Source organism: Phascolarctos cinereus, unplaced genomic scaffold (assembly GCF_003287225.1).
Source record: "Phascolarctos cinereus isolate Bilbo 61053 unplaced genomic scaffold, phaCin_HiC Scaffold_4;HRSCAF=312, whole genome shotgun sequence".
Taxonomy (NCBI): Eukaryota; Metazoa; Chordata; class Mammalia; order Diprotodontia; family Phascolarctidae; genus Phascolarctos; species Phascolarctos cinereus.
Genome location: NW_027555847.1, coordinates 663,014,936 through 663,025,412, shown reverse-complemented (window position 1 = coordinate 663,025,412; position 10,477 = coordinate 663,014,936). Strand labels below are relative to the sequence as shown.

Sequence of the window (10,477 nt, the reverse complement as noted above, 5' to 3'; positions counted from 1 at the left end):
TTTGAACTCAGGTCCTCTTGACTCCAAGGCTGGTGCTCTATCCACTGTACTTTCCAGTCGTCTTATACCTTACACCTCCTCTCATACTCTTTGATCCAGTGACACTACCCTCCTGGTTATTCCACAAACAAGACACTCCATCTGTCAGCTCAGAGCATTTGCTCTGATTGTGCCCCATGCCTGGAATGCTCTTCTCCCTCATCTCTGTCTCCTGGCCTCCTCAAGGCCACACCTGGTCTTCTAGGTCCTCAGGTGTGGCCTTTTGACTGAGTCCAAGTTTTACAGAACAAATCCCCTTAATAAAAGGATTTGTTCTGTAAAACTTGGACTCAGTCAAAAGGCCACATTTGAGGACCTAGAGGGCCACACGTGGCTTCCTTCAAGTTCAAACTAAAATCCGACCTTCTATAGGGAAGCCATTTTCAATCTCTCTTAATTCTAGTGCCTTTTCTTTGTTAATTATTTCCTATCTATCCTGTATATAGCTCGTATATGTACACACACACACACACACATATTTGTTCACCTATTAGCACTGGCACAATGCCTGGCACATAGTAGGCGCTTAATAAATGCTGACTGACTGATTGTTGTCTCCCCCATTAGACTGTAAGCTCCTTAAGGGCTGGGACTGTCTTTTGCCTTTCTTGCAACTCCAGAACTTAGCACAGTGCCTAGCACATAGTAGAGCCTTAATGAATGCTTACTGACTGACTAAATGATCCAATATGGAAAGGTGAAAGGAGTGAGGAGTCGAGTCGAGGATCACACCTAGGTGTGAGCCTGGATGAGAGGGGAGAGTTGGTACCCTCAATAGTAATAGGGAAATTAGGAAGAGGGAAGGGTTTTGGGGAAAAGAAAACGAGTTCACTTTTGGACATGTTGAGCTTGAGATGCCTAAAGCGTATCTAGTTCAAGATGTCCAATAGGCAGCTGGAGATGTGAGTCTGGAGGTTGGCAGAGAAGTTGGGGCTGGATAAATAGACCTGAGAATCCCTTGCATAAAGAGGATCATCAAATCCATGAAAGTGGATGAAAGCTCCAAGGAAAACAGCATAGAGGGAGAAGAGAAGAAAGCCAAGGACAGAGCCTCGGGGGACATCCATGCTTAACAAGTGTGATAAAAATCCAGGAAAGGAGACTGAGGAACAGCCAGACAGGTATGACAAGAACCAGAAGAAAGCAGTATCACAAAAACAGAGAGAAGACAGTATTGAGGAAAAGAGGGTGATCAGTGAAAAGACTGCAAAGAGAGAAATCACTTCGTCTGATCAAAAGTAACACTGTGGCTCAGAATCTCAGATCACAGAATTTGAATGTTTTAATGTTTAATATCAACCTTGGAAATGATCTAGTCGAGGAGCAGGGATCCTGCGGCATCAAGGCCACACCTGGTCTTCTAGGTCCTCGGGTGTGGCCTTTTGACTGAGTCCAAGTTTTACAGAACAAATCCCCTTAATAAAAGGATTTGTTCTGTAAAACTTGGACTCAGTCAAAACGCCACATTTGAGGACCTAGAGGGCCATACATGGCCTCAAGGCCGCAGGTTTCCCATCCCTGATTCTACTTCAATACATATCCAAAAAGGCATCCTCATCGTAACCTCCCTGACAAGTGGTTGACCAGCTTGTGCTTGAAGACCTCCAAGAAGAGGAAAGCCATCATCTCCCTATGGAATAAAGACCCATTCCACTTTGGGGCAGATCTCATGGTGAGAAAGTTCTTCCTGACATCCAGCCTCAGTGTGCCTCTTTACAACACCCACCCACTGCTCCTGATTTTGCCTTCTAGGGCCAATCCCTCCTCCACATGACCAGCCTTTCAGATAAAGGGGGGCTATCATGTGTCATTCTCCCCTCCCTCCACACCATCCATACACCCACCCTACCCCCAGACAATTCTCATGTGATATGAATTTAAGATAGCCATGCTCCAGACCTGCTCCAGCTTTTCAATATCCTTTCTACACTGTCATGCCCAGATGTGAACATGGTGCTCCAGATGAGGCCTGACCAGGGCAGAGGGCAGTGGAATTGTCACCTCCCTATTTCTGGGAGTGGTACCTTTCTTAATAAAGCCCAAGGCCACATGAGCTTTTTTGGTGGCCACATCACATTGCTTACTCATACTGACTTTGCAGTCCATTAAAGCCCCCAGCTCTTTTTCAGAGAACCTACTCTCTAACAGTCCCTCTCCCATCCTGTGTTTGCCAAGTTGAGTTTTTTAACCCAAGTGTAAGATCTGACATCCATTCCTATTGGATTTCATCACTTAACTCAGTCTAGTGTTCTAGCCCAGGGGTGTCAAACTTGTTACTCCCTAGATTAAACTGTATTTGGGAAGTGCTTAATAAAATAAAAACACAATACAACATATATGTAATCAGACTATTCATTGGAAGGTCAAATACTGAAGCTGAAGTTTAAATACTCTGGCCACATAATGGAAAAAATAGGACTCACTGGAGAAGACCCTGATGTTGGAAAAGATCGAAGGCAGAAGGAAAAGGGAACGGCAGAGGATGAGATGGCTAGATACTGTCATGTGAACGACAAACATGAACTTGGAAAGACTTTGAGAGACAGTGGAGGATAGAAGGGCCTGGCACGCTCCATGGGGTCACAAAGAGCCAGACATGACTGAATGACTGATCAACAACAGAAGTCGATACAGGGCTGCATCTCTTTCTACCTGAGTTTTCCACCTCTGTTCTAGCCTTTCTGCATCCCAACTCTGATATTCAGGGTATCTGCTTGACTTCGTGTCATCGAGGCCTTATTGGGAGAGGGAGTGCCATGGGAAGAAGCCTAGGCTAGAAGCCAGGAAACTGGGTTCTAGTCTAGGATCAGCCCTTGATCTCTTGAGTGCACCTCTGTCAAGTCCCTTCCCCTTTGTGGGTCTCAATTTTCCTGTGTTTACATGGGCGGGTTATGTGTATGTGTGTATATGGGGGGAAGACTGGTTTGATTAGATAGTCTCTAAGGTCATTCCAATGGCACATTTTGTGTTCTAAGACACGTTCTATTTACTGGCTTTTATGGGACCTCATCCCAAGAAGCAGACAGAGCAAGACCTGAACCATCAGCTCCTCTCATCAGGCTGCCCAGACAGCCCTGGGGATCCTCCCTGGGCCTCACTCTGACCATCCGCATCTGTATCCTCATCAACAAACATTCACTGAGCTCTTGCTCAGTACCAGGAACACAAAAGGGAAGTCGGGAACTGTGTCCACAGGATATCAGACAGAATATCAGGATGCTAGGGGAGGGGTCAGCAAACATTATTGTAGGGGATGTCTTTAAAAGTCATCAGCAGAGGACTGACCAATAGTGGATGTTACTGAAAATCTGTATTGCTCTCTTGGGGTTACCAGTGGACAAGGTCACTAGCGGAAAACTTCAGGAGAAGTCACTTTTGATGTCTCTGTAAGTCATGGGTGGGAGAATCTCAGGTCACTAGTGTTGGCTATAACCACATGTCTTCAGAGGGAGACACTGCCAAAGGTCATTAGTAAGAGATGTCATCAGATGGAAAGATCACCAAAGGTCACTACTGAGACATGCCACTGAAGGTCATGAGCGGGAGACATCACTGTGATGGTCACTAGTGGGGAATGTGACCAAACATCGCCAGTGGAAGGACATCACAAAAGGATGTCACTAGTGAGAGTTATCACTAACGACATCCAGCGGGAAAAAAGGCCACTAGCAAGGCAATACCCCAGCACCCCCCTTTTGAACATGCAACTAACTCACTGTCACTAGAAGAGCCAAGGGTTATGGATGGGGAGGGATGCACCTCAGAAGAACCATTTGGACAGCATTGGCAGAGTCCTGTAGGTGGGTGGCTCCTGTAGAATCCGGCAAGCCTTACAGAATTCCTGGTGCCAGCCAGACCTGGTTACCACCTCCAGGTGCTTCCGCCATTGGAAGTATGCCAGGTAACGCTTCTCATCCTTATTCATCTTCATTAGATAGATGGCTAGTTCCTTGGGGCTCTTAAAGTCACTCACGTGGATAAAGGCGTCAGATGGTAGGAAGAGCTCGTAGTTGTACTTTGGTGGCCCATACACTATGGGGACAGCCCAGGCTGCCAAGGCATTGTGCCAAAGCTTCTCTGTGATGTAGTCTTTGTGCACAGAGTTCTCAAAAGCCAAGTAGAACTTGTACTTAGAAAGGACAGACTGCTGGGTTTTGGTTGGTAATGGCATGTGATGTTTCCCATAGACATCCACAGACAGATAGGGCTGTAGCTTCCGGAAATATATTACCCGTGTGGAGTCTTCCTTCCAATTACTCACCACCCAGGCCACCAGCTTGGTTTTGGGATAGGGAGGTCTAGTGAAGGAAATGTTTTTCGGTTCCTGCCGTGGTTTGAGCCACCCATAAGGGGTGAAGATGTCTGAGTCACTGTGGTAGGTCATGGTCAGGTTGAAGAGGCCATCCATAGCAGCCAGGTTATTCAAATGGCTAGGTGACTCAAGGCTGAACCAGATCCATCGCTGGCCAGCTGGCCAGCTGGCCGTGGTTCAGAAGGCAGCTGCTCGGAGGGCCTTCTACCCACATTGGGGTGGTGGATGATGACTGCATGGGCCCTCTTATACCAGCTATGGTTCAATGTGATTCGGCAGTTTGCCTCCTTGGTCCAGGGGCCCACGCAGTGGAGCCCTTGAATGGATACTTGCTGATTAAAAGGCCATGTCCATAGCAGGACGATGAGCACAGGGGTGTCAGATGGTGCTACTTGCACAGGGAGGCAAGGTTTCTGCACAGACCAAGGTGACAGGTACCAGTATGAGAGAAGGCTCAGGGTAAACAACAGTTGCAAAAGCAGAAACAGGAACAGCTGGGAATAGAAGTATTTTTTCTTGAGAGATGAGGTGGCCTGGGCCTTTGTGAAGCAGCTGGTACTGGAGAAAAGTGGGGAAGGATGGGGCTGTTAAGCCAGTCAGTGACTGAGCACCTTCCTAACCCTTACTCATCCCCTGCTTCTACCTCCCCTTTTCTCCCATTTCCTCTTCTTCCCTTACTTCATATTTCTTTCCAGTTCCCTCTCCCCTCCTCTCTATCTCTAATCTCCCTCTATCCATCATCTTACAAAATCTCAGAGTTGTAATGGACCTCTGAGGCCACTCAGTCCAATTCCTACCCGACTGAAAATACCCTCTATGACATTATGGAAAAAAATGACTATTCAGTCCCCACTTGGAGATCTCCAGTGATTGGGAAATTCATTACTTTCTGAGGGGGGTCCGTTCCACTTTTGTACAACTTTAACTTCACGTTTCTCTTTCTTACGCCTAAATCTGCCTCTAGGTACCTTCCACCTGTAGCTCCAAGTTCTCCCCTCTAGAGCCAAGCCAAATAGGTCTAGTACAGGGGTGGGGAACCCGCTGCTTCAAGTCTCCTCCAGCCTCCCCACGGATGGCAGGTCATCCTCCTCTAGTCACTTGGAGGGTTGCTTGCCACGCCCACGACCTACCTCCTTGCTACAGAAGTGGTCTGAGCAAATGACTAATGTGGAATCTTACGTGATTGCACTCGCATAACCTAGTTCCTATTGCTTAACGTCTCAGAAAGGGGGGAGGGGAAGGAGGCATGGAAGGGTAGAATTTAGAACTTAAAACTTAAAAAAAAGTTTAAAAATTGTTTTAACATGTAATTGGGGGAAAATAAAATATTATGCATATTTTTGAAAAGAAGTGGAGTGAGCAGGGCTGACGACAGCGGGGCTATGAGGACCCTGATCCTGGCCATCCCAGCCCCCCACAACCAGGTGTCCCCTGTGCCCCCAAAGATCTCACAGGCTTTACAGGCTGCCCCCTCCCACTGGCCACCCAGGCCTCCCCACCTGCCTATGCCCCTCTCCTCCTTCCCCCTCATCCTAAAAAGAGGCCCTACCTCTGAGGGGCCATGTCGCGCCCCTCGAGCAGCTCTCGGTCAGACATGTGCCTGATGATCCCGAGGCTTGAGCACTTCCTGTCAGACAGGAAGTAGGGAAGGGCCAGGCCCCGCCCTCCTCCTCGCCCTCCTGATTGGCTGCCTGGTCTCTGTCTGCGCCCTTCCCCCTTCCCCATCCTGGGCTCCTGAGACAGACTCGGAGACTTTTATAAAAATCCAGAGGCTCTGAGGTTCTGAGAGTCGGAAGGATCCGAGAGTTCCCGAGAGTCTAAGGGTCTGTGGTTCTGAGAGTCTAATGAGAGTCTGAGGTTCTGAGAGTGTGAGGTTCAGAGAATCTAATGAGAGTCTGAGGTTCTGAGAGTCTAATGAGAGTCTGAGGTTCTGAGAGTGTGAGGGCCTGAGAGTCTAATGAGAGTCTGAGGTTCTGAGAGTCTGAGGTTCTGAGAGTTTGTGGGAGTCTGAGGTTCTGAGAGTCCATAAGAGTATAAGGGTGTAAGATTCTGAGAGTCTTGAGAGTTTAAGGTTCTGAGTATCCATAAAAATCTATGAGAATAAAGTTCTAAGAGTATAATATTCAGTCAGTCAGTCAATAAGCATTTATTAAGCACCTGTTATGTGCCAGGCACAGTCTTCAGTCCTAGGGATACAAAGAAAAGCAAAAGACAGTCCCAGTTCTCAAAGAGCTCACAGTTTAATGGGGTGAGAGATGGGTAGGTAGATAGATAGATACATAATAATAGCTAATCTTTATACTGTTGTGCCAAGCACTGTGCTAAGCACTTTATAATTATGATCAAAATTTTAAAATAATTTGAGTTTTATTTTGTTACATTCAAGCTCCAAACTCTCTCCCTCCCTCCCCACCTTGCTCTAGAGAAGGCCACCATTTGACACAGATAGATATAGATATAGACATAGATATTAATGTAAAATCATATACTTTTATTTATCAGTTTTTTTCCTCTGGAAGTGGATAGTATCTTCCTACATAGGCCCTTTGTAGTTAATTTGAATATTTATAATACTCAGAATAGCTTAGTCATTCACAGTTATTCTTCAAACAATACTGCTGTTATTGTATATAACATTCTCCTGGTTCTAATGATCTCATTTCATCCTCACAACAACCCTGGGAGAGAGGTGCTATTAGCATCTTTATTTTGCGGTTGAGGAAACTGAGGCAAACAGAGGTTAAGCAACTTGCTCAGGGTCATCCAGCTAGTATGTGTCTGAGGCTGGATTTGAATTCAGATTCAAGACTTGAGACACAGCACTCTATCCCCTGCACCACCTAGTCTGAAATTGTAAGGTTCTACAGGTTTAAGGTTCTGAAACTCTGGAATTATAGACCGTTAGAACTTAGATTTTTAGGGATTAAAGTTGAAACCCACTACCCACTTCCCGTCAAGAGAGGTGATGGACTCCAAACGCAGTAGAAACATCCCCAAAAAGGTAAGAATTTTAAATAGGTTATATATGTGCAATCATGTAAAACATATTTCCATATTAGTCATGTTCTGAAAGAAGAAACAGGCCAAAAGGAAAAAAAAACACGAAAAAGATAAAGTGAAAATTGTATGCTTCAGTCTGCATTCAGACTTCATCGATTCTTTCTCTGGATGTAGATAGCATTTCCCATCATGAGTCCTTTGGAATTGTCTTTGATCATTGTATTGCTGAGAAGAGCTATGTTATTCATAGTTGATCATTGTACAATGTTGCTGTTACTGTGTAAAATGTTTTCCTGGTTCTGCTCACTTCACTTTGTATCAGTTCATGTAAGTCCAGGTTTTCTGAAATCCACCAGCTTGTCATTTCTTATAGCACAATAGTATTCCATTACATTCTTGATTGTGTGACATAGGAGACACATGCATAGGACTGCCCAGCATGGTATGCCCTCTTCAAGGAAGGTGCTGTGCTCTATGAGGAAAGCATAATTGAAGTAGCTCAAAAGAAATGTGAGATGTGCAGATTTAAAGAATCCAGCCCAAATGTTCACACAGACTACTTGTGCCTCACCTGTGATAGAGCATTCCAAGCTCATATCAGTCTGATCGGCCACAGTCAGACACACTGTAACTTGACTCTAACGAAGTGATGTCATTTTGGTCCTCTTCAAAGATGAAGGACAACAACCAATATGCCACGACTTGATCAGCCATTTCCCAATTAATGGGCATCTTCTCAATTTCCAAGTCTTTGCCACCACAGAAAAATCATGCGTGCATTTTTTGGCATGATCAGGGAATTTGTTTTGCTGAACTGTGCATATTTGTTAAGAGGGTTTTATTTTACATTTGTCGTTGTTGTTAAGTAGATCGAGGTGGGAGGCTGCAATAGGAGGAAGAGATAACAAATGTGTGTAAAAATGAGTAAATGAACAGGTGCAGAAATAAACAAATTGGTAAAAAGATAAAGAGACAATAAATGAATGAACTACTCATAGTATTAGAACCTTAGGATCATGGACTCTTAGAATATTCTTGCTATTTCTCACACAAGACACTCCATCCCTTGACTCCAGGCATTTTCACTGGCTGTCCCCCATCCCTGGAATGCCCTCCTCCATCACCTGTTATGCCTCCTGACTTCCATGGCTTTTTTCAAATTTCCACTAAAATCCCACTTTGTGTGGGAGCCTTTCTTTCCCCTTAACACTAGTGCCTTCCCTCTGAGAGTACCTCTAATTTATCTTTATGGACATAGTTGTTTGCATGTAATCTCCTCCATTAGAATGTGAGCTCACAGAGGGTAAGGACTGAGTCTTTGCTTGTCTTTGTATCCCCAGTGCTTAGCGAAGTGCCTGGCACATGGTAGGCACTTCATAAATGTTTACTGACTAACTACATAGTTGTTTGTATGTTGTTTCCCCCTTAGAATGTAAGCTCCTTGAGGGCAAGGACTAAGTTTGTGCTTTTCCTCATATACCCCAGCACTTAGCACATTGAACATAGTCAGTACTTAACAAGTATTTACTGACTGACTGACCAGCTAACTGGAATAATAGAATCATAGATCTAAGGATCTTAGACTCTCATAGAATCTTAGAATTAGAGAAGTTTAGCTTCTTAAAATTCTTGGAACCTTAGAATATTATACGTAGAACCTAAGACTTATAGACTAATAGAACTTCAGCCTTACCAACTCTTAGAACCTTTAGGATCTTACACTCTTAGAACCTTAGACTTATAGACTTAGAATCTTATATTCTTAGAACTTTAGACTTATAAACTCTTAGGATCTTATCATTTTAAATTCCTAGAACCTTCAACATATAGACCCTTAGAACCCCAGATAACAGATTGCTAGTCAATAAATCAATAAACATTTATTAAGTTCCTATAATGTGCCAGGCACTGTGCTAAGTGCTGGGGATACAAAAAGAGGCAAAAGACAGTCCCTGCCCTCAAGGAGCTTACAGTCTAGCGGAGGAGAGACAACATGTGAACAAATATGTACAAAGCAAGCTATATACAGTATAAGTAGGAAATAACAGAGAAAAGGCACTAGAATTAAGAAAGGAAAAGATGAGATTTTAGTTGGGATTTAAATGAAGCCAGAGAAATCAGTAGGTGGAGTTGAGGAGGGAGAGCATTCCAGTCATGTGAGACAGCCGGAGAAACTGTCTATAGCCTAGAGGCGGAGTGTCTTGTTCCTGGAACAGTCAGGAGGCCAGTGTCACTGGATTGAAGAGTATATGTCAGGGAATTAGGAAAGGTAGAAGGGGGCTAGGTTATGAGGAGCTTTGAATGCCAAACAGAGCATTTTGTATTTGACCCTAGAGGCAACAGGGAGCCACTGGAGTATGTGGGGGTAGAGGAAGAGTGACATGGCCAGACCTGGGCTTTGGGAAAATTACTTCGGTGGCTAACTGGAGGATGGACTGAATTTGGGAGACATTTGAGGCAGGCTGACCCACCAGCAAGCTACTATAATAGTCCTGGGATGCACTATAGAGGACCTGTATTAGAGGGGTGGCATTGTCAGAGCAGGGAAGGGAGCATATATGAGAGATGTTGTAGAGGTGAAATAGGTTTTGGCAACAGCTTGGATATGGGGGGTGAAATAGAGAGATTGAGAATCTCAGGATGGCTCCTAGGTTTCCAGCCTGAGGGACTGGGAGGATAGTGTTGTCCTCTACAGTAACAGGAAGGTAGGAGGTATGGAGGGTTTAGGGGGAAAGATAATAAATTCTGTTTTGGACATATCAAGTTTAAGATATCTACTGGACATCCAGTTAGAGATGTCTGAAAGACATTTGGAGGTGTGAGATTGGAGGTCAGCAGAGAGGTTGAGAAAAGATAAGTTGTTTTGAGAAACGTTGGTGTAGAGATGGTAATTAACTATAGAAGCTGATGAGACCACCAAGAGAAATAGTATAGAGGGAGAAGAAAAGAGGGCCTGGGACAGAACACGGGGGGGATACCTGTGGTTAGAAAGTGTCATCTGGAGGATGATCCAGCAAAGGAGACAGAAGAGGAGCAGTTAGATAGGTAAGAGGAGAACCAGGAGGGAGGATTGTCATGAAAACTTAGAAGAGAATATCAAGTAGGAGAGAGTGATCAAGAGTGTCA

General features: G+C 44.8%; 1 protein-coding gene across 1 annotated transcript; it reads right to left on the bottom strand.

The window, feature by feature from the left end:
- Positions 1 to 2,377: 2,377 nt before the first annotated feature.
- On the bottom strand, positions 2,378 to 5,947 carry LOC110197463 (3-galactosyl-N-acetylglucosaminide 4-alpha-L-fucosyltransferase FUT3-like). The gene is given in 4 exon segments (XM_078151814.1): positions 2,378 to 4,519; positions 4,522 to 4,935; positions 5,722 to 5,782; positions 5,901 to 5,947. Coding segments are annotated over 4 exon segments (1,242 nt in total). The 3' UTR covers positions 2,378 to 3,799.
- Positions 5,948 to 10,477: the final 4,530 nt, after the last annotated feature.